General features: G+C 36.4%; 1 protein-coding gene across 2 annotated transcripts in view; it reads right to left on the bottom strand.

The window, feature by feature from the left end:
* VWA8 (von Willebrand factor A domain containing 8) overlaps nucleotides 1-25122 on the bottom strand; it is a 390434-nt gene that overhangs the window by 344925 nt on the left and 20387 nt on the right. For both annotated transcript variants that reach the window (XM_023208911.1, XM_023208909.2), the window contains exons 3-4: nucleotides 6108-6238; nucleotides 1622-1732 (exon numbers count right to left, since the gene is read on the bottom strand). In XM_023208911.1, the coding sequence (XP_023064679.1) occupies nucleotides 1622-1732; nucleotides 6108-6238 (242 nt within the window). The remainder of the gene's footprint in view (nucleotides 1-1621; nucleotides 1733-6107; nucleotides 6239-25122) is intronic.

Here is a 25122-nt window from a genome sequence, read left to right as displayed (position 1 = left end):
GTGAACCTTTCGCATTATGTATTATGTAAACAAAATGGGTTCCTTTAAAATTTGTTTATGTGCTTTGTCTGAGAAGGATTATTTTTTAATCATGGGAAATCTGAACTTCTCAGACATTCCCACTAGACGATGCTAAATTTTTTTGAAGGCCATCATTTAAGGTAGTGTCTGCCAAATCTCTCCATTTTAAGTGCATTTTTTTCTTTTGTAATTAATAAGCAACACATGAGGCCATGTGAATATCCTGTTCCTCAAAAACTTTCCACTCAGTGTTTTTTTACAATTACAATCTTTTAATTATAACGTAATTGTGTGCCCACGCTAAAGCTTCAAATTTAAAGAACTACAAAAGTCTCTTCCTTATCCTACTCCAGACTCCAACTCACACTTTTGTAACATACTTTATGTACACTCTGTTAACCACTCCTTGTGCATCCTTCTGGAAGTTTTCAATGTATAAACAAACATATATGCATTTCTTGTCTTCTTTTTACCACAGTACATATATTGTCTTATAAATTTATTTTTTTTCACTTCCTTATCCTGCACATCTTTCCTATCAGTAGGTACACATTCATCTCATTCTTTTTAATAACTAAAGAGTATCCTACTTACCATTATTTCATTAATCTCTTTAAGTGTACATTACTCTGTTCATTCACAGTTTTATACAATTTCCAACAATGTTACATTAAACATCCTTGTACATATAACTGTTCATGTTTTATGTGAATACACTTGAGTAAAAGTTCTAGAAACATAACTGCTGGGTCCAAATGCATGCGTAATTTCTTTTCTTTTGATAAATACTGCCAAACTTTCTTTTTAAATTGCATTAATTTCTGCTGCCATCAACAGCAATGCTGTTTCCTCATCTCTTCTTCCTCATCAACACTGGACATTAGCAAATTCTTTAATCTTTGCCAATCAGAGAGGTAAAAGAAAAATAGCAGCTCACAGTCTTTTAATTTTTATTTTTGTAAATAAGAAAGTCAAGCATCTTTTCATGAAATTATTGAATATTTGAAATACTTTATGAATTGCTTATTTATAGGCTCTATCCTTTTTCTATTAAATATTCCTAAGAACAATATTTTAAACCATGTATTTGAAGAAGTGTAAAACAAGTTTCATTATAATATTCATAAAACATTCTGTTAGTTGGTAATTTCTACCTAAGACACTTTCCCACCAGAGAAAAATCTATAGTTTCTGTGAGTGTATACTTTCACTACCTTTAATACCCCTTTACTCAAGTGACCTATAGATTGAAAATACTTTCATAAATGTGCTAGAGAATTTCCTATATCAAATCTCCTTAATTCATTTTTTAAGAAATCAAATTTCTATAAGCAAGTAGTAGGAAACAATTTAAAATTATGAAATCAGCACATTGATCTTTAACATTTTAGAACCATTAATTCATCTAGGATTTCTCATTTAGTACGAAACCAAGAAGACATTTCCAAGAACAGTGAAACTAAAAATCTAAATTAAATCTGTCTAGAGAGAGCACAGTACATCTTTTACTGTTACACGAGCTACTCTCTTTCTACTTAAAAAGTCAATCTTGTATATACCTGGAGTACACAGTCACGGGCTAGAGTGTGATAAAACTTGCCTGATCAATGTAAAAAGCTGTGCCTGCACGGATCTCTCGTCGCTGTTTGAGATCAGTTTCAGTGGTGTCCCTTGACAGGGCAATGTATTCGACCTCCCGTTTGGTCAGCTCCTGTAGAGAAGAGAATGAAATTATTCCAAAAATAAAATCAAATTTCCAGCATATGATTTGGAACAAGTCATCTGACAATGCCACTGCCCTTGAGAAGTGCATTTTTAAACCTAATTCTGGATTGAAACTTGTTGAGTCTAAGAGAAGAAATAAATAAATAAATTTGAGAAAAAATAAATAAATTGAATGTTAATCAAAATATCTATATATTCTCCTCAGAGCTCTTCTTATATGGCACTCAATCCTACTACTTAAGCAATAATAATCAAAATTCAATTTTACAAACCTTAATTTTTCCTGTAGAATTATTTCCAAATATAATGAGCAATAATTTGACAGTATTACTATTTTGTTTGCCCACAAACTATAGCCATTTCTATAAGTAATGTTCATCTTTTTTAAAGGGGTGATATAGATTAATTTATTCCATGGATCAATGTTTGCCAAGTGTATACAGTATGTCAGGTACTTTACCAAATGTGAAAACAAGGTAAAAATACCAATAATCAGCCGGGCGTGGTGGCTGACACCTGTAATCCCAGCACTTTGGAAGGCAGAAGTGGGCGGATCACTTGAGGTCAGAAGTTTGAGACCAGCCTGGCCAACATGGTGAAACCCTGTCTCTACTAAAAATACAAAAATTACCCAGGTATGGTGGTGCATGCCTGTAGTCCCTGCTACTCGAGAGGCTGAGGCAGGAGAATTGCTTGAACCCAGGAGGTGGAGGTTGAGGTTGCAGTAAGCCAAGATTACACTACTGTACTCCAGTCTGGGCAACAAAGCAAGACTCAATGTCAAGAAAAAAACAAAAACAAAAAACAATAATCAGGCAAACAGAAGGTAAACACACATGCATAGTTGTAAGAGAAGTAAAACAAAGATTTAAAAAAAGGAGAGGAATGAGGTGAAGAAAAAGGAGGAGGAAAAGGAAGGAGGAGAAGGAGCAGGAGGAGGAGAAAAAAATCAAAAAAATCATGAGATTTGAAGGGGAAACTACGCAGAATTCTTCTGTTTCAAGATAATTTATCCATCCTTAAAAGTCTTTTGCCCTATAATCATGTACAAAAAGTTTTAATGTTATCTTTGGTTTTACAATGTTGAAGTAAAAACAATGACATTCTCTAATCAAATAAGGCACACAATAAGTTTTTACTAAACATAGGGAACAAACTGATTTACTGAAGCGTAACAGAAAATGGGAATGAACATGCCATTAATGGCAAAATGGGATACTGCCATACAAGGGGATTTTTTTTCTCCATCCTATCTCCCTATGCTACTGATAAAAACATATTGTTGTAATTTACGTCTTCTTTAATGTGCTTGTCCCCATGTTACATAACTTTATGTATGTAAAGGAGCAAAAAAAATATTTTTTCTTTTTTCTTTTTTTTTTTTTTTGAGACAGTCTTACTCTGTCACCCAGACTGTTGTGCAGTGGTGTGATCTCAGCTCACTGCAACCTCTGCTTCCCAGGTTCAAGCAATTCTCGTGCCTCAGCCTCCAGAGTGGCTGGGACTACAGGCATGTGCCACCATGCCTGGCTAATTTTTGTATTGTTTAGTACAGACGGGATTTCACCATGTTGGCCAGACTGATCTCGAACATCTGACCTCAAGTGGTCTGCCCACCTTGGCCTCCGAAAGTGTTGGGATCACAGGCATGAGCCACTGCACCTAGCCTAAAAGGAGGAAACATTTTTAAATGGAGAAAATGCAGAGCAGTGGCAAAGACGTGGTGATACCAAAGGATGTTTCCCTAAAAACAAATGAATTGGCTGAGAGAGCACAATTTTGGAGTAGAGTAGCAATGTCTCTTGTTGGCAGGTATTTACTTCTTGCTTCTGGAACACATCACTAGTACCTTTATGTCTGCTTCATGACTGACTGGATGTGATCTCCCTCAAAGAAAAACCCTCTCATTTACAATAGGCTTCCACTGGTTGACAAAGTTACATATGTCTCTTACTGTTAAATTGCACAGAGTTACACCCTGAACTGCTACATGATCATTATCCTTAGCTTCCTTTGCTCTTCATCAGCCATGACAGCACCAAAGTCTCCTCAAGTGCTGATTCACAAAAGAGGCACGAGTACATTCACAAACAGCCCCAGGAGCAGCAGATGGAGGAGGGAGGAGTGGCATGATTTTTTCGAACAAACTACCAAAGTCCTTTTATATGAGTTAAGTATAAAATAAACACAACCATGAAATTATTCCTATTCATTTTCTCATGGTTTAACATGCTTGTCCCAAATTTTCTGCCTTTAAAGATCTCATCCACTCTGGCTATCACTATACATAGGCTGTGATTCTTAGGGGCAATAGTACTCACTGCAGTGTGCAAGGTGGCATAGGCTAGTATTAAGTTTTCTTATGTGTATCCACAGCTTAAGGTTGCCTCAGCTCCATTCCACAATTTAAAGTGAGAGTGTTGTTGGTTTCTTTTTTAAAGACACAGGTTTCACACTAACAAACCTATGCTGCATTTTTTAACCAACCAGACTTCTCATAATCTCTTAGTCCCTCTCATTTCACATTCTTAATAAGCTCAAAGCCTTGCCAAAAACAAAACCTCAGTGAGATATTGTGGTCTTTGAAATAAGCAAGGTAGCAAGTGCACATCTTAAAATTAAAAAGGCTTGGCTGGGCACGGTGGCTGTAATCCCAGCACTCTGGGAGGCGGAGGCAGGCAGATCATGAGGTCAGGAGTTGGAGACCAGCCTGCCCAAAATGGTGAAACCCGTTTCTACTAAAAACACGAAAAATTAACCAGGTGTGGTGGCACACGCCAGTAGTCCCAGCTACTTGGGAAGCTGAGACAGGAGAATCACTTGAATCTAGGAGGGAAAGGTTGCAGTGAGCCAAGATCAAGCCACTGCACTGCAGCCTAGGCGACAGAGCGAGACCCCAGCTCAAAAAAAAAAAAAAAAAAAAAAAAAGGCTCTAGATCTGTAATTCTCAGTACCTGACTCAGCATTCTTAGATAAGACACTTTTATCTTATATATTAATAAAGTGAGGATGGCTCTACACTGGCACGTTTTACCTCACAAACTAGTTCTAGGGATAAATAAAAGATAAGAAAGCAATGAGCTAGTGCAAGTTAGGCTCTGATTTATTCATGTATTTATTATTTCTGCCCCACACGATTTTTGAAGTACCAAAGAAGATTCACCACTGAAATAAAAGAGTGTACAAGGTAGATTTCAGTAGCATAGAAATCAATCATTTCATAGCAAATAATACAAGGAACTTAAGTTTAAGTAAGGTTTTTCTCTTCATCCTAAAAAACGTCTTCAGAACACAGCTTCGTCTGGTGGCATTCTTCCATTAATCATTAGGGTAATGCCTACTAATACTGACAAAATAGTGGAAAACACTTGTAAATTTTCTTTTTTTGTTGTTTGTTTGTTTGTTTTTTGAGATGGAGTCTCACTCTGTCGCGCAGGCTGAAGTGCAGTGGCAGATCTTGGCTCACTGCAATGTCCACCTCCCAACTTCAAGTAATTCTCCTGCCTCAGCCTCCTGAGTAGCTGGAATTACAGGCACCCAGCACCATGCCCTGCTAATTTTTATATTTTTAGTAGAGCCAAGGTTTCACGATGTTGGCCAGGCTGGTCTCAAACTCCTGACCTCAGGTGATCCACCCACCTCGGCCTCCCAAAGTGCTGGGATTACAGGTATGAACCACACTGTGCCTGGCCACAATTTGCAAATTTTCTTATTTGGGTTGAGATTTCAGCTTCAATTCACTTAACAACAGTTCTCAAAGAACTGTAAATGTTTAAGACGACAACATGTCAGAAAGGGGAAACATGGGATTTCAACTTTAGCTCTATTATTTACCAGCTGGATAAAGCTTGAGTGAGTTATTTAACCTCTGTGAACTTGTTTTCTCATCTATTTAAAGAAAACACAAAGAGATATGTAACACAGAAGAGATACTCTACAGACCTTGGGCTTCCTTTAAAGACTGCATAACTTCCAAAAGTCAAGGGAATTGTCTGGTGTTTTAAAATGTGAGCCTGAGGTAAGGGAATGTTCACTAAACAGTATAATACCAACTTTTGTTTTGTTAACTTCAGACTTGCTGATTCTATCTGCTACTCATTGCCTGAATTTATATCTCTTTTCTACTGGAAGTGGGGGACTTTCTAGTCACAGTAAAAATTTGCTAAAGCTATGAAAGGTAAATATACATTTGACTCCCAAATAACTTATGCCAAACACTTTATAAACAAATAACTCTTTGATGTCAGCATTTGTTTCAAATAATGACTAATTCTGATATTTTTTATAAATTCTTAATCTTATTTTATTTCATAGCTTACAAAGTTAAGACCCTTAGAAATTGACAAGAATTAACTGCTCACCAAGTACTGCATAGCAATAGAGCGTCGAAGAGGCCCAGGAGGTCCTATTAGAAAGACATCTTGCCCCAAAAGATCCTTCTGCATTATCCATCTTAGATGCTGAACTACAGATTGAGCCAGGGAGTCTGAAACTATAAAGAAAAAAGAGAAAATGAAGTGCAAATTTAAGTATTACTTATAATATAAATCTCCAAGTAATGTGGACATATTTATATATATATATAAATGTATATAAAATATACGTTTGTGTATGTGTTTATAAACATACTTATATACATATATAAACATATACATATGTTTATCTGGACAAACATATAGACACCTGGTGAATTTTCACATAGTTTACAATAAAACCATTACTGTCGATGCTAAAACAAGATTAAGTTTATGATATCACAAAGAATTACATATTCCTTACTTGAAAGCTTTCCATAACATTTGAATAATAACCTATAACTGTTCCTAAAAAAATAAAAGTTATTGTCAAGGATGATTTGAGGAACTGATTTCATTACTTCAATCACAATTTTATAGTCCAATCTTTTTGTTCCTAAAGAGAGATAAGACCAAATCATCGCAGATAGTTAATGATTATTATAGTCTTATAAAATCTGAGGAAAGCATACTACAACTTAAGTTGATAATGGGTTGTAAGATCATGGTTAGAAAATTTGATGTAGACTTAAAACTACTTCCTTAGAATTAACTATTTAAGTCTATTTTATACCAAACTCTTTTGTGAATAGAAGACCACTCCATGCAATGCCCTTCCAAGCCTACTATTAAATCACCCCATCAGTGTGCTCATCTTCTAACTAAGCATTTTCTAACATGTTCAAATTAATATAATTAGTTTGTTTTTGCTCATATGTAAATCACCCAGTGAGTCCATTCCTGGGTATAAAAGAAAAACTCATAACCTTATACATCAGGAGACACGTAGAATACTCAGAGAAGAATGGTCCAAAATAAAACTGGAGAGAGGACAATGAATAAATACACAGAATGGAATATTATATGCAACAAAAACAGAATAAAAGACCCCCACTTCCAATGATATGTTTAACGCTTAAAGGTGTAATATTGAGTGAAAAAAAAGAATAAATCATGTATAATACAATAACATTTTGATAAATCTCAGTAAACTAGCAAATGAATTCTTTAGAAATAGATACATATGTGACAAAACAGTACTTGAAAAAGCAAAATGGCAAGAGAATGGTAAGCTGATGATAACTCGATACCTGGGTATAAGCAGTGGCCATGGAATCAAAGAAATTCTCATGTATAGCTTCAAGGATATTGGTAATATTGTAGTTCTTACATAAGATGTGGGTTACAGTGTTTATTACGTTGCATTTTATACAGACAGACAGACATCTATATTACATAACGTCTTTTGTATGTAGTTGTTGGGGTCTGCGTGTTTCCTAAACAAAGGAATGAACACACAAGACAACACAAGACAAGACAAACATGGTGGCCACTTCAAATGGTGGGTTCTGCTTTATTTTATACAGTCGCTTGTGGAATGTTGCCAAGTCACAAGACACATTGTTGTTTTTCTGACCTTTCCCTGACTTTCTGGATTTTCAAGATGTTTACACATAAACAAGCCCCCAGAGTCTGCTGTTAGCAGCTGGCTCCTTTGTACTCCCTGTTTGCAGGGAAGGAACGCCCTGCTTCCTTTGCAAGAGCAGGACTTATCCGGAATGCCCTGCTTCATTTGCAAGAGCAGGACTTATCGGGAACGTCTCGTTTGCGAGCACGTAGTCCTCTACATGTAGTAAATACTCCATACGTGTTAAACTTTGTTTTATCACCCACTGAGGTCACAGATTAGTTCCAAGATCCAACTAAGAAAGCCTAGGACTAAATATCTAGTGCTTCTCCTCCTCTGACAGCACAATATTGTTAGGGTAGTCTCTCCTGTACTCCCCTACCCCAAAGAAAGCAAACATTTAATCATTGGAAAGATAATTTTCTGATTTTCATTATCCTGGTAAGAAGATCAAGGACAAGGTTTTGGACAAATTGTTTGGTTTATCATGTCACTGGGGTCACACTAAAGCATATTATAATCTCCCCAGAACGAATGCCCATATGTCTGAGACTAATTACTCAGTAAAACGGTTTGGTTTCTCTCTTGTTTTTACAAATCCTCTAAGACATGCATCCCTAGTGGGATAAAATCCCTACGACATGCATCCCTCATGGGATAAAAGTTGGTTCCTGGAAGGGGGACTTGAAAAAAAATGTTTAGATGTTACAATAGTTTGTGGTCCTCGGCTAGGCACCTGTAATCCCAGCACTTTGGGAGGCCGAGGCAGGTGGATCACCTGAGGTCAGGAGTTCAAGACCAGGCTGGCCAACATGAGGAAGCCTGTAGTCCCAGCTACTCAGGAGGCTGAGGCTGAAGAATCACTTGAACCCAGGAAGCGGAGGTTGCAGTGAGCCAAGATCACGCCACTATACTCCAGCCTGGGCGACAGAGTGAGGCTCCATCTCTAAAAGGGCACAGTACATAAACAGATATATAACATATCTATAGTATTCAAATTTCATGGGGTTAAGAAGGAATAATGATAGGGAGAAAACACCCACAGGAGAGCAATAAAGAAAAACAGATTGAAAAATACTGCTCTAAGACCTATACTTTTGAGCAATTTATTAGGTAGTTTCATGATGCTAACATGCAACTGGCCTGAGTCTAGAGAGTTAATCTTATCTATAACTATCACATGCCCTTTTATCTATTTTCTTTTCTGCTTGAAGCTTAAATCAATCTTTATAATATACAGTCTATTATTTCTTGCTTCAAGACAAGTCAGCCTCCTTGCTGCTTAAGGATGAAACAAAATAAGAGTTAAGACGCCTTAACTTCTTTATTAATAAAACTACACAACGTTCCCCATGCTGCAAATCTATTACCTCTTCCTACTCTGATATCAAACATATAATAAAAAACTTAAACACTTCGGGAAAAAAGTATTTTTTCTTTACATTTTCATAAATCTCAGCTTAATTTGGCCACAGGCATTCTCTATAGTACTCTCACAGTTTTGTGTCACTTTGTATTCAACTTTGGCAATGTGCCTGACCTTGCATTACCTGGACTTGATAATTTAAAATCCAAAATTTGTAAAGTTCTAGAAGGTAAAGCCAAGTTGGTTTCTTTAACTTCCTTCCACCTTTTATTATTTATAACTATTGGTAACTATTTATAATTACGGAGTCTCAATTTAGTTCTATACTTCCAGTTCGTTTTGAATGTTTTGACCTTGGAACCATATTCATTTTCAAGATTTTTAAAATTTAAGGTAGCAGTTCCTAATCAAATGTGAGGCCTGCCCCTCATAAATTTTCTGTATAATAAAGTGCTGATGTTTAGGAATAACTTCTCTTTTCATTTTTTGAAGCAAACTGGAGCAGAAGTGAAGTTATAGCCATAATAATAGAGCCATTTATACGCCAGAGTACTTTCTTAAATAGAAGAGAAAAGCATGGAGTTACTTAAAGCTAGAGCCCTGGGAATTATGCATAATCTTGTTCATGCTCATGGGAGTGTCTTCCACTTCAGCATGATGCACATGTACTGAGAAACACTGCCCTAAGGCACATCTGACTAGTCTCAGTCCTTCCTTTATTCTTACCACTCAACAGTGGTTCTCAACTGGTGACCATACTGCTACCATTCTAGACCTGCCAGGAGGCATTTGGAAAATGCCTGGGAGTACTCTGAGCTGTTGCAAAGCTTTGGGGAATGAGAAATAATTTGATATACCACCGATATTTTGTGATGGTAAATGCAATGACCAAGACAGTCTCATCCTGCCCAGTATGTCAATGGCAGCATAGCTGAGAAATACTGTGTAGTCATTATTTTTTCTCAAGGCCTCTGTTGCCTGCACACCACTAATGAGTTTGTCACAGTTAAGCCCAGAGAAAGAGTTTCTCTCTATTTCCTTTACCTTCTGAAAGATAAAACTTTTAGGGAGGAAATCAGTAGAGAATAAGTTATACCTTTAGATTAAGCCTGTAGGAGTTGTCAGGATATCTAAGGCTCTCATCATCACATTCCAATTTTACATAAGTTTCTTAATACATATAAGCTACTTCTGAATCCCATGGCTGGCCTTGTAGTCTATGGCATACCTTTACAAAGAACATATATTTTCCCTGCTTTTATTCTCCCCCAATAACAATACTAATAATGCTCATAATTTATTGCATTCCTATCAATTAACAGGTAAACATACAAACGATTTTTCATATAGGATCTCATAACAATTCTAGAAAGCAGCAGACCTATTGTATAAGGACACAGATTCAAGACAGACTGGCTGGGTTCAAATTCCAGCTCTACTATTTACTAGCTATGTAACCTTAATCAAGTTACTTAACCTCTCTGCTCACTTTCATCATCTGTATAATAGATATAATTGTACTTACTTATAAAGTTGTAATGAGGATTATATTAAGCACTTAGAACACTGTCTAACAATAGTAAATGCTGTGTTTGTTAAATACTCATTACTCCCATTTTACAATAAGAAAATCAAAATTGGAAATGTATTATCATTTGTCTATAGTTGGTAAGTCCATAAACCAAGATTTACACCTAAGTTGTTTAAGTCCAAAACTTGTATTTCAGTCATTATATTGTACAGACCCATCAAAAGCTTTTCAACAGGTGTCCAGCTTCAGGTGCAAGACTTTCCCTATAAGTGTGGACCTCTCAGGGCTACATCAAATTTAGTGGACTTGCTGTTCTGGCCAATAGTTCTACTTCTTTTTGGTGGTATCAATGATATGTTTTATTCCTTTTATTAAAATTTCAAATTTATTTTGTAATGAATATTGTTATCGGAGGATCTACTTCTCAAAGAAAATCCAACTTTCACTTATTCATGTTTTAGTATAGTGTATTTTGTCAAAAAGCATGTCTATATTTAATGTGTCAGGAAATTGCATTAAACTACTGAAAGCAAGCATCATGCAGTGCTATGTGGTATCTGTGGTATACTTTACATTAACGCTTGAAACTAGCTGTATTTTTAGAATGGCCTCAAGAAAACATGAGTCATACTTAAAAGCATGCCAGAAATAGAAACAAGATTTAAGACTGTACATTACGAACATCTGCAAAACAAAGTGCCAAACTGCCATACATAACCTAATATAAACATAGCAGAGTACACGAGAGAAATCCCCAGCTTCAATGTTTTCAGGCACAAGATGCTACCTTCCAGGAGTCCACATAATAATACACTGATGTCAAAACAATCCCAAAGAGCTTGATCCTATATTCTAAGATTCCGTTTCTATGTAAAGATAAAAACATGTAGTTCATGTTGGCCTAAATCCCGGACTCAATTCCTAACCAGTATTTGTTTTCAAAAAATATGTACTATTTTTTGCCTGGCCATATTCAAAGGCTTTAAAGTAATTTTATCACAGTTACCTAAATTATAATTTTCTCCCTTCATGAACTCAAATTTTCATTTAAGTTAAAATTAAAATTCTAGAAAATTAAGCATAGGTCAGATTCTATTATAATAAATCCTTCAAAACTGTTGATGTTTTCTTAGTATCCCAAAAAGCAACATAATATAATGGAGGGGGAAAAAAAAAAGCCTTTGAAGCCAGACAGACCTATTGCGATTTTTTCATCCTGTCTTTTATCCACATCCTCAGATAAGCATTTTGACTCTTTCAGATCTGTTTCCTTATTTTCTTTTTTAAATTTTTTTATTATACTTTAAGTTCTGAGATACATGTGCCGAACATGCAGATTTGTAGTTTCCTTATTTTTAAAACAAAGATAATAATACTTATTGAGTAATGGTTTGTGAGGATTACAGGTAAAGCACCGTGCCCAGTTCCTCAGCCAATGAGAACCAGTTGTGGGAGAATTATTCAAGTCTCATCCTCACCTGCAAACTCCTATCTCTGTTGTGTACCCTGGACACCAGGCTGTATAGTGTGGACTTGGTGGATATGAATAGGCTCCTGAGTTTACACTCAAATTACCTGCTAGGCCTAGAGCCAAATCTGAAGAAATAACGGAGAAAGGAACCCAGTGCTTATCACATCCTCACTGGTAAAGCCTACGTTAGAGTACTTTCACTTGACATTTCATTACCATTTCATCACCCACAAAACAGCTCAGAGACAATCTACACCTAGGCCCATAACACTCCCCTGAATCTGATTTTTCTACCACATCACAACACGAGATTTCAAAAGAAGCGTGACTAACCTCCTCACTACAACTACATGCTCATCTGCTGAACTTTCCCCTATTTACCATGTAACATTCTGTAGTTAGATATAATGGACATGAAGGGTAAAAACATTTAGCCCCAAAGTCCTCATTATTTACAACATGAACTAACTGAACTAAAAAATTAATTTATTCACACAGCTATATTTATTAAGGATCTACTATACGCTCAGTACCAAGAATACAAAGATGAATAAAATAAGGTTCTTTGAGACATCAAAAGAAATAACACATATATAAAACATCAGCTTATACAGCTTATATAAAGTCAATCATTTATAAAGTGGGTTGATGTTTCTATGATACAATATAGCTGTTATCAAAACTAAATAATACTTACAGCATTGGCCAGCACAGTGCTCAGCACAGAGAAGAGATTCAGCTTTTCTTAAAATTGGAAAAATTCATCAATATGTATTAAATAATTATACATATCCATATTCAATGACTAAGTGTCATGTTGTTCACTTTTTGTGTAAGAGTACAAAAATAAGAGTAAATTTGCTTGTGTTTGTATAGAAAAATGCAAGACAGATTCCTCTGAAACTAATACTGTGAGAATTCACATGAATGAGAATAGGGGTGAATACAAAATTTCTCAATGTATATCTTTTTATATTGTTTTGATTTCTGAACCACAAAAATATATTAGTTCTGCAAAAAAGTTATTTTTTCAAAGGCATGCTTTAGAAAATATTTTACATAAGAAAATGTCCATAATATATTGCTTTATGAAAATGGTCTGTATATATAAAAGTATGGTCTGTAAATTTAAAAAGGTAAGAAAATATTCTGTATATACAAAATAGTATATACAGTACATACTATTGTTTTCTTAAATGATACACATTTACATAGTCATTTTTTAAAACATTAGATACATTTTACAATGATTCAAGCCATGCAAAGTGTATTCTCTGACCAAAATTAAATTAAATTAGAAATTAGTAACAGAAAGATCTTTGGAAAATCTTCAAATATTTAGAGACTAAATAGCATAATTCCACATAGCACACGGGATCATTGCTAAAATGGCCAATTAGAAGTTCCTAGCACTCTTCTCCTCCATAAATAAAACCAAGCCAAACAAATGAAAAAACCACATTTCAACCAAAATAAATAAAGGAGAGCCCTGGAGAACTGCAAAGGAGTAGGAGAAATCCTGTAGAGCACAGAAACCCAGGACGGCCACAAAGAGAAGAAAAGGAAACTTTGCCTCTGCCAAGGATGATCTCAGCCCCTATTTGGGGATCAGCCTGGACCCAGGAGGTATTTCTCTCTGCAGGAAAAAGGTAAGCAGAAGGCCACTAACAGCTCCCATCACTACTATGGATACCTGTAGTCTTTGCTACTAGAGATTCCTGCAGTCCTCACAGGCTCTGAGCCCAGCTGAGGGAGCTCCCCAGAGTATACAGTCTGTGCTACTCCCAGAGAAGAAACTGACACTGTGCCTTACCCCAGTCCCCTGCCTGAGCTGCTACTGTGTTGCAACCAGAGCCATGGCTACTGTGCATCCTGTTCCAGGGATAGGTAGTCATTGCACCCCTCCATCCTGGAGGCTTTGCCATCACTGCAGCACAGCTACCTGGTAGCCCCCAATCCCTGAATTTAGCTAGTGTTATGCTCCAAGTTACCCTGAAGCTGCTGCATCCCCTGCATCCCAGACTTTGGTGTATCCTGCCCTTCAAAGCCTGAGCTGAAGTGATTCTCTCACTGGGGACCCACAGCATCAAACTAACCCCAGACACCACATTAATGCAACACCCTATCCTCCCGGATGGCCCAACCCTCTGGCACACTAGAGCAGCTGTCCTACCCAGTGCCATAGCCGACACTGTACCCTGCCTCTCAGGGAACTAGTACCTCATCCAACCCATGTAGCTGTATATTTTAGGGTCAAGCTGATACAGTATCTTACTTCCAGGTAATCAAAGCCTTGGATGAGCTGTGCCTCTCTCCTACAGGTCAAATGGCCACAGGGCCTCTCCCCGCTAGAATAGGACTAGGAACTCAGAATCTGAGCTGCTGAGAAGCCCCACCTCCCCAGGCAGTAGAGTGACGCTGTACTGCTCCCTGTCCCCTGGGCCATATCTGTGCCTTGCCATTTCTGGGTTCTTGATAGTGCTGCACCTGGCTGCACAGAACCTGGGCTATTGCTGAGTGTCACAGTCCCAGCATCAAGAGTACCTAGTGTGTGACATCTCACCTCCCAGGGCTGACGTTGCCACTGTGTCCTGTTGATTCTAGGTTCCAAATTGCAGCTGTGCCCTATTCCCTGGGGCCTGAACCTTTGGGGTTCGCCTTCTTCCCTGGAGCCATGCCAGTTCTGCACCCTGCCCTCCAGGGTCAGAGCCACAGCTATATCCCTGCCCCCTGGGTGCAAGCTGTTAGAAAGTGGTTCAGGATCAAGAGCAAACACATTCAAAAGCTAGCAGAAGGCAAGAAATAACTAAGATCAGAGCAGAACTGAAGGAGATAGAGACACAAAAAACCCTTCAAAAAAATCAATGAATCCAGGAGCTGGTTTTTTGAAAAGATCAACAAAATTGATAGACCACTAGCAAGACTAATAAAGAAGAAAAGAGAGAAGAATCAAGTAAACGCAATAAAAAATGACAAAGGAGATATTACCACCAATCCCACAGAAATACAAACTACCATCAGAGAATACTATAAACAACTCTGTACAAATAAACTAGAAAACCTAGAAGAAATGGATAAATTCCTGGACACTTACACCCTCCCAAAACTAAACAAGGAAGAAGCTGAATCTCTGAATAGACCAATAACAGGCTCTGAAATTGAGGCAATAATTAGTAGCCTACCAACCAAAAAAAAGTCCAGGACCAGACAGATTCACAGCCGAATTCTACCAGAGGTACAAACAGAAGCTGGTACATTCCTTCTGAAATTATTCCAAACAGTAGAAAAAGAGGGACTCCTCCCTAACTCACTTTATGAGGCCAGCAAGCCTGGCAGAGACACAACAAAAAAAGAGAATTTTAGCAATATCCCTGATGAACATCGATGCAAAAATCTTCAATAAAACACTGGCAAACCGAATCCAGCAGCACATCAAAAAGCTTATCCACCACGATCCAGTTGGCTTCATCCCTGGGATGCAAGGCTGGTTCAACATACACAAATGAATAAATGTAATCCACCACATAAACAGAACCAAAGACAAAAACCATATGATTCTCTCAATAGATACAGAAAAGTCCTTCAACAAAGGTCAACAGCCCTTCATGCTAAAAACTCTCCATAAACTAGGTATTGATGGGACGTATCTCAAAATAATAAGAGCTATTTATGACAAGCCCACAGCCAATATCATACTGAATAGGCAAAAACTGGAAACATTCCCTTCGAAAACTGGCACAAGACAGAGATGCCCTCTCTCATCACTCCTATTCAACATAGTGTTGGAAGTTCTGGCCAAGGCAATCAGGCAGGAGAAAGAAACAAAGGGTATTCAATTAGGAAAAGAGGATGTCAACTTGTCCCTGTTTGCAGATGACATGATTGGGTATTTAGAAAACCCCACTCATCTCAGCCCAAAATCTCCTTAAGCTGATAAGCAACTTCAGCAAAGTCTCAGGATACAAAATCAATGTGCAAAAATCACAAGCATTCCTATACACCAATAACAAACAAACAGAGAGCCAAATCATGAGTGAACTCCCATTCACAATTGCTTCAAAGAGAAAAAAAACACCTAGGAATCCAACTTACAAGGGATGTGAAGGAACTCTTCAAGGAGAACTACAAATCACTGCTCAACAAAATAAAAGAGGACACAAACAAATGGAAGAACATTCCATGCTCATGGATAGGAAGAATCAATATCATGAAAATGGCCATACTGCCTAAGGTAATTTATAGATTCAATGCCATCCCCATCAAGCTACCAATGATTTTCTTCACAGAATTGGAAAAAACTACTTTCAAGTTCATATGAAACCAAAAAAGAGCCCACATTGTCCAGACAATCCTAAGCCAAAAGAACAAAGCTGGAGGCATCATGCCACCTGACTTCAAACTATACTACAAGGCTACAGTAACCAAAACAACATGGTACTTGTACCAAAACAGATATAGACCAATGGAACAGAACAGAGTCCTCAGAATACCACACATCTACAACCATCTGATCTTTGACAAACCTAACAAAAACAAGAAATGGGGAGAGGATTCCCTATTTAATAAATAGTCCTGGGAAAACTGGCTAGCCATATGTAGAAAGCTGAAACTGAACCCCTTATACAAAAATTAATTCACCTTATACAAAAATTAATTAATACAAAAATTAATTCAAGATGGATGAGAGACTTAAAATGTTAGACCTAAAACCATGAAAACCCTAGAAGAAAACCTAGGCAATATCATTCAGGCCATAGGCATGGACAAAGACTTCATGACTAAAACACCAAAAGCAATGTCAACAAAAGCCAAAATTGACAAATGGGATCTAATTAAACTAAAGAGCTTCTGCACAGCAAAAGAAACTATCATCAGAGTCAAAAGGCAACCTACAGAATGGGAGAAAAATTTTCCAATCTACCCATCTGACAAACGGCTAATATCCAGAATCTACAAAGAACTTAAACAAATTTACAGGAAAATAATCAAACAACCTCATCAAAGAGTGGGCGAAGGATATGAACATGACACCACAAATAAAAAATTCCACACATTCGACTGCATGTGAGAGGTCGCAGTCAAAAAGCAGGCATTCAACACCCAATTTACTCAGCATCCCCAGGGAAAAATAGAACTACCTTCAGGCTACATGTATAAGATATACATTAAACACAACTGGACTTCGTGTTTGAGTTGGGTTTCCATCCCTGCAATGTCTCATTGTGTATAAGCAAATATTCAAAAAAATGTTTAAATCTGAAATTCAAAATAACTCTGGTCCCAAGCATTTCAGACAAGGGATGGCCAGCTTGTATATCTATACAATAGAATATTAGGCCAGGCATGGTGGCTCACGCCTGTAATCCCAGCACTTTGAGAGGCTGAGGTGGGCGGATCACGAGGTCAAGAGATTGAGACCATCCTGGCCAACATGGTGAAACCTCGTCTCTACTAAAAATACAAAAATTAGATGGGCGTGGTGGTGCATGCCTGTAGCCCCAGCTACTCCAGAGGCTAAGGCAGGAGAATCGCTTCAATCCGGGAGGCGAAGGTTGCAGTGAGCCGAGATTGCGCCACTGCACTCCAGCCTGGGCAACAGAGCGAGACTCTGTCTCGGGGGGGGGGGGGGGAAGAATATATATTATTGAGGCTTTAAAAAGGAGGAAATCTTACCACTTGCCACAACATGGATGAAGTTGGAGGACGTCATGCTAAGAGAAATAAATCAGACCCAGGGTAAAAAAAAAAAAAACCCTACATGAGCTCACTTACATGTGGAATCTGGTTAGGGCAGTGGGGAGCGGGGGTAGTCAAAAATATAGAGATATAGAAGAAAAACATTGGTTACCAGGGATAGGGGTGGGTAGGAAATGGGGAGATACAGGTCAGAGTATTTAAGTAGCAGATATGTAAGATGACCAAGTCTAGAGATCTAATGTACAATATGAGGACTATAAGTAATAAAATTCTACTGTGAAATTGTACTGAAATTCCTGCTAACTGAGTAGTTTTTAGCTGCTTTTGCCATACCAAAAAAAAAATGGGTAACTATGTGAGATGATGGATATGTTAATTTGCTTCACTATAGTAACCATTTTACTATCTATATATATCCCATAACATCATGTTATATGTTACATATACAAAATTTAAAAAAAAAAAAAAAACTAACACATGGGCAAAGAAGAAATTAAAAGGGAAATTACAAAGCTTTTTGAACGGAATGAAAGAAAAAACAATGTATCAAAAATTTTAGCATTCCACTAAAGCTGTACTTAGGGAAAATTTTACAGCCCTAATTGCCTATCCTGAGAAAACTGAAGTGTTTCCAATTAATGGCTTCAGCTTCTGCCTTAAGAGACTAGAAAAAGAAGAGAAAATGAGATCCAAAGAAAGAAAAAATATTCATCATAGCTTAAAAATCAATGCAATAGAAAACAAAAACACAAAGAAAAATGAATGAAACCAAAATCTTGTTCTTTGAGACTAACAATAAAATTGACAAACCTCTGGTCAGACTATTAAGAGAGAGAAGACACAATTTGCCAACATCAGGAATGAGAGACGGAGAGAGAGAGACAGACAGAAAATACAGATACTTCAGATATTAAAAGGATAATAAGTGGATATTGTTAAAAAAAAAAAAAAAACACTTATGCTAACATATTCCACAACTTAGAAGAAACAAAGTCCTTAAAAGAGTCAGCTCCTTTTTTAGTTGACACAATTAGAGATAACTTGAATAACTATATCTGTGAAAGAAATTGAATTTACAGTTAATAACCTCCCGAAAAGAAAACTCTGCGCCAAGATGGCTTCACTGATGAATTCCACCAAACATTTAAGAAAAAATATCAATTGTATACAAATTCATTCAGAAAACTGAAGGGGAGGAAATTCTTCCCAATTCATTCTATGAGGTCAGTATTACCCTCATATCAAAATCTGACAAAGACATGACAAGTAAGGAAAGCTGCAGATGAATATCCCTCATATAGATGTACAAATCCTAAACAAAATGTTCACACAAATGCTAAACAAAATGTTCACACAAATCCTAAACAAAATGTTCACACACAAAATGTTCACACACAAAATGTTCACACACAATAATATATTAAAAGACTCACACATTGTTACCAAGAGGGTCTTATCCCAGGAATGAGAAGTTGAAAAGTTAGCTTAACATCTGAAAATCAATCAATGTAATTCACGTTAATAAACAAGAAAGAAAAAGAAAAAAAAACACACAAGATCATATCAAAAGACACGGAAAAAGCACTTGATGACATTCAACATCCCTTCCAGATTAAAAACTCTAAGCAAACTATGAACAGAAGAAAACTTCCTTAACTTGATAAAGAACATCTATGAAAAACCTTTACCCAATCTACTTAAAAATCAAAGACTAAAGATCCTTTTCCCCAACTTCTGGAATAAGATATTCTCTCTCGTAACTTCTATTCAACATATTTTAATGTTTTACATAATAAATTACATATTAAAGAGATTTTAGCAAGTGCAATAAGGTAAACACATATAAGAAATCAGAGGCATCCAGATTGGAAAGGAAAAAGTAGAGCTGTTTTTATTTATAGACATGATTGTTTATATAGAAAAAGTGATGCAATCTACAAAAACAAGCTCTAGAACTAATAAGTGAGTTTTGCACAGCCTCAAGATTCAAGATCAGTATACAAAAATCAACTGTACTTCTATGTGTAAGTCAAAAAGACAATACCATTTACAATAACATCAAAAAGTATGAAATACTCAAAGGATAAAGCAGACAAAACATATGCAAGACCTGTACACTGAAAACAATACAACATTGCTGAGAGAAATTAAAGATCTAAATAGAGAAATATATCTTGTTCATGAGTTGGAAGTTTCAATAATATTAAGATAGCAATTATCTCCAAAATGATCTACAGATTTAACGCAATCCCCATTAAAAATCCCAGCAGGCTTTTTTGTTGTTTTATAAATTGACAAGTTGATTACAAATCACATATAGATGCAAAGAACTTAGAATAACCAAAACAACTTTTTAAAAGAACAAAGATGGAGAATTAACATTATGTGATTTCCAGACTAATTATAAAGCTACAGTAGTCAAAACAGTGAGGCACTGATGTCGAGAGAAAAACACATCGATGGAACAGAACAGTCTAGAAACAGACTCACAATATACACAGACATCAGACTTCTGACATAACTACAAAGCCAATTCAGTGAAGAAAGGACAGTCTTATCAGCAAATGGAGCTGAAACAACTAGATATCCACATGCAAAAAATAAACTTTGAACCATACCTTATGTCATATACAAGAATTAACTCAAAAAAGGATGACGGATACAAATGTAAAATCCACAAGTACAAAAACATCTAGAAAAAAATGAGAAAAGAAGTCTTTGTGACCCTCAGTTAGACAAAGATTTTTAGGATTTCTTAGTTGATACCAAAAGTGCAATCCTTAAAAGTAAAAATTTAATAAGTTGGACTTCATTAAAATTTAAAACTCCTTCAGAGAACACTATTAAGAGAATAAAAAGATAAGCCATAGACTACAATAAAATATTTGCAAATCTTATATTTGATAAAGTTCTTATATCCAGAATATATAAAGAAAAAGCAACTCAAAAAAAAAAAAAAAAAAAAAAACACAGCCCATCCAAAATGTAGGCAAAGATTTGACCACTTTACCAAATATATAAAGATAATAAACACACAGATGCATCTTGCACAAGAAGATTAACATCTTTAGTCACTAGGAAATGCAATTTAAAATCACTGTCAGATACTACTACATAATTATTTTAATGGTTAAAATTCAAAAGTCTGACCACACCAAGAGCTGGCAGGAATGTGGAGGAACTGGAACTCTGATACATGCTAGTGGAAATGTAAAATGATACAACCACAGTGGAAACCAGAATTCTTAAAAAGTTAAACACCTACCACGTGATGCAGGTATTTACACAAGAAAAAAGAAAGCCTATGTCCATACAAAGGCTTGTACATCAATGTTGAGAACAGCTCTCTTTTCTTTTCTTTTTTTTTTTTTTTGAGACGGAGTCTCGCTCTGTCGCCCAGGCTGGAGTGCAATGGCGTGATCCCAGCTCACTGCAAGCTCCGCCTCCGGGGTTTACGCCATTCTCCGGCCTCAGCCTCCCAAGTAGCTGGGACTACAGGCGCCCGCCACTACGCCCGGCCAATTTTTTTGTATTTTTAGTAGAGATGGGGTTTCACCGTGTTACACAGGAATGGTCTCGATCTCCTGACCTCGTGATCTGCCCGTCTCGGCCTCCCAAAGTGCTGGGATTACAGACGTGAGCCACCACGCGCCCGGTCGAGTGCAGCTTTATTTCTGAGAGCCTATAACAACCCAAATGTCTACCAACATGTCTGTATAGAAACAAATTGTAATATATCCATACAATGGAATACCCCTCAGAAAGAAAAAACTCAAAATAATTGAGTGATAAAAGCTAGACAGAAAAGTATATATGTCGCATGACTCCATTTATATAAAATTCTAGAAAATCCAAATAAATCTACAAAGCAGATTAATGATTCCTAGGCAATGGAGGAACCAGGAAATGTTATAAAGAGGCACAAGTAAGCTTTTTGGGGACATAAATTTATCTGATCAGTATTTTGATTACAGTAATGTTTCCTGGTTATATACATATGTAAAAACTTACCAAATTATACATTCTAAATATGTGCAGTGTACTGCATGTCAGTTATACCTAATAATACTGTTTTTAAAAATTAGAATTATATATATTAAAATATTAATAGTGTCTATTTAGGCTTATGGACAATTTTGGTTTTATCTTTTGTGTTTTTCAATGTCTTCCAAGTTTTTTATGTTGACTATGTTTTATATTTGTAATAGGAACAAAAAGTTATACTTCTTACGTTTTGAAAAACCATACTGCAAAGTAATAACAGCCATACTGGAAGTAAAGAACTGACACGCATAGAAAGGAGCAATATGATGTGTGACATACCGCAGGATAGTGTGGCTGGTCAATAGATCACAATTTAATATCCAAAGTTCAGCTTGCAGCTCAGCCTCCTAAAGTGCTTACGTATTAGGCATTGCTAAATTATAATTTGCTGAAGGCATATTTATTAGTCTTAGTATAGGTAGTCATATTTATGACAATGACAACCACAAACACAAAATAAAACCAAGGAATGACCTTTTGTTATGAGCACATCTCAAAAGAACAATTTTCAGGTCCTGTAAAATGAGTCCAAATTTCTTAAACATGAAGCATGAAATTATTTTTAGTCCAAATTTCTTAAACAGAAAGCATGAACTTATTTTGTGGGTCAGGTCATAGAAAAAGCAGTTAGAACTTAGAATAGATGTATTCTTCATTTGAATAAAAGTTGCATTTAAACATGAAGTTTTTATTAGCTATTTTAAAAATTACAAATGTAATACATGCTTACTATCATTTTAAAAATTCAAAAATATAAAAAGAAAACTATATAAATGGTCTTTTTCAAGCCCCACTCCTAACCCAATGCCCCACAAGGAAGTCAAAGTGAAGAGCCTGCAGTGCTCCTCCCACACTTTTCTCTAAACACAGACAGACATATAATAGACCTGTAAAAGGTGTTTCAAATTGTTTAAGGTTTTTTTTTTTGTTAACAATAGTGGTATCATATCTTACATGCCACTCCGAAATCTGTACTATTTTGCTTAACTATAACACTCTCTAGGTACAAAGATATAAGTCTAATTTATTCTTTTTTAACAGCCACAGAAGATTCCATAATGTGGGTATACAATAATTTATTCAACGGTTCCTCTATTGATAGACTCAGGTTGCTTCTAGTTTTTGTCTCTACCACAAACACCAAAATGCTGTAATATATAATGTGTATATTTATCCCTTTTTAGGTGCTGCTTTTTCTTAATGGATAGAGCATAAAAAAGAAATGTCAGAAAATGTACTTTTTATTTTAATCACTACTCCAATATTACTTTCTAAAGAAGTCATATGAACTCATATTTCTCCCAGCAATGTATGAAAATGTCATTTCCCTGAAACTATGTAGGTACTGGACATCACAGTATTTTTCAATTTAGACCCAAGTGATGTATGAAAGTTTGCTATCTTGCTATATAATTTCCATCTCTCTAGCTATTAAAGAGGGTTAGAACACACATTCACATGTTTATTGGTCATCTGAATTTCCTCTTTTATGTTGTGCCTGTTTAAATCCTTCATTTATTTTCTATTGGATCACATGGTTTTTCTCATCAATTTACAAGAGATACTTGTATGTTAAGTGTGTTATTTCTCTATCATTTGTGTTATATAGGCATTAAAAATGTGATTTTTAAGTTATGGGTTTACTATTTGAATTCATTTTCTCATTTAAACAATGTCTTTAATGGTGATTAAATTGCCACATGGATCCACAGAAGCCTATTTGTTTAGCACATTACACAGCTTGAAAATTGTACCTCTGGGAGTAGAGGGCATTGGGGAGATGTTGGTTGAAAATTTCAGTTGAGAGAAAAAACTTCAGAAGATCTATTGTACAATATGGTGACTATAGTTATTAACAATGTATTGCATACTTGAAAATGGCTAAGAGAATAGATTTTAAATGTTCTCACCACAAAAAAAGATAACTATGTGAGGTAATAGATATGTTAATTAGCTTGATTTAGCCCTTCCATAATATATACATATATCAAAACATGTTGTACGCCATAAAATACAGTCATGCACCACATAATGACGTTCCAGGCAATGACGGATTGCGTATTAGATGATGGTCCCATAAGATAATACTGGAATTGAAAAATTCCTATCACCTAGTGATGTCACAGTGTCATAACACTGTAGTTAACGCATTACCTTTCAATGTTTCAATACACAAATACCTACCATTGTGAAACAATTGTGTTACAATAGTCTACAGTATTCAGTACAGTAACATGCTATATAGGTTTGTACCCTTGGAACAATAGGCTGTACCATATAGCCTAGGTGTTTAGTAGGCTATACCAGCAGTCACCAACCTTTTTGATACCAGGGAAGATAATTTTTCCACAGACTGGGGGGAGGGGAATGGTTTTAGGATGATTCAAATGCATTACATTTATTGTGCACTTTATTTCTCTTATTATTACATTGTAATATATAATTACATAATTATACAACTCATCATAACACAGAATCAGTGGAAACTCTGAGCTTGTTTTCTTGCAACTAGACAGTCCCATCTAGGGGTGATGGGAGACACTGAGAGATCATCAGGCATTAGGAGCGCACAACCTAGATCCACTGCATGCACAGTTCCCAGTAGGGTTTGTCCTCCTATAAGAATGTAATGTCACCACTGATCTAACAGGAGGCGGATCTCAGGTGGTAATGCAAGCAAGAAGAGGCAGCTGTAAACATAGATGAAGCTTTGCTCGCTTGCCTGCTGCTCATGTCCTGTTGTGCAGCCTTGTTTCTAACAGGCCATAGACCAGTACTGGACCCCCTGAGCTATACCATGTAGGTTTGTGTAAGTACACACTGTGATGTTAACAATGATCAACGAAATCACTTAATGATGCATTTCTCAGAAGACAACAACCCTGTCGTTAAATAACACATAACTGTATACACAATTTTTGTCAATTAAAAAATAAATTAATTTTTAAAAGTATACATCTGCAATGAAAGTTGCAGAAAGCAACAAGAGGAATTAGGCAGAAAATAAAGAGTAATAAAATGCAGCCAGGCATGGTGGCTCATGCCTGTAATCCCAGCACTTTAGGACAACGAGGGGGGCAGATCACCTGAGGTCACGAGTTTGAGACCAGCCTGGCCAACACGGTGAAACCCTGACTCCACTAAAAATACAAAAACGAGCCAGACATGGTGGCGCCCGCCTGTAATCCCAGCTACTGGGGAGGCTGAGGCACTTGAACCTGAGAGGCAGAGGTTGCAGTGAGCTGAGATCGCCACTGCACTCCAGCCTGGGTGACAGGGTGAGACTCGGTCTCTTTAAAAAAAAAAAAAAAAAAAAAGGTAATAAAATGCACCAAAAATATTGAA

The sequence above is a fragment of the Piliocolobus tephrosceles genome, chromosome X (assembly GCF_002776525.5).
Source record: "Piliocolobus tephrosceles isolate RC106 chromosome X, ASM277652v3, whole genome shotgun sequence".
Lineage (NCBI taxonomy): Eukaryota > Metazoa > Chordata > Mammalia > Primates > Cercopithecidae > Piliocolobus > Piliocolobus tephrosceles.
Note: the sequence above shows the minus strand (reverse complement) of the source record. Positions and strands in the feature narration are given on the sequence as shown.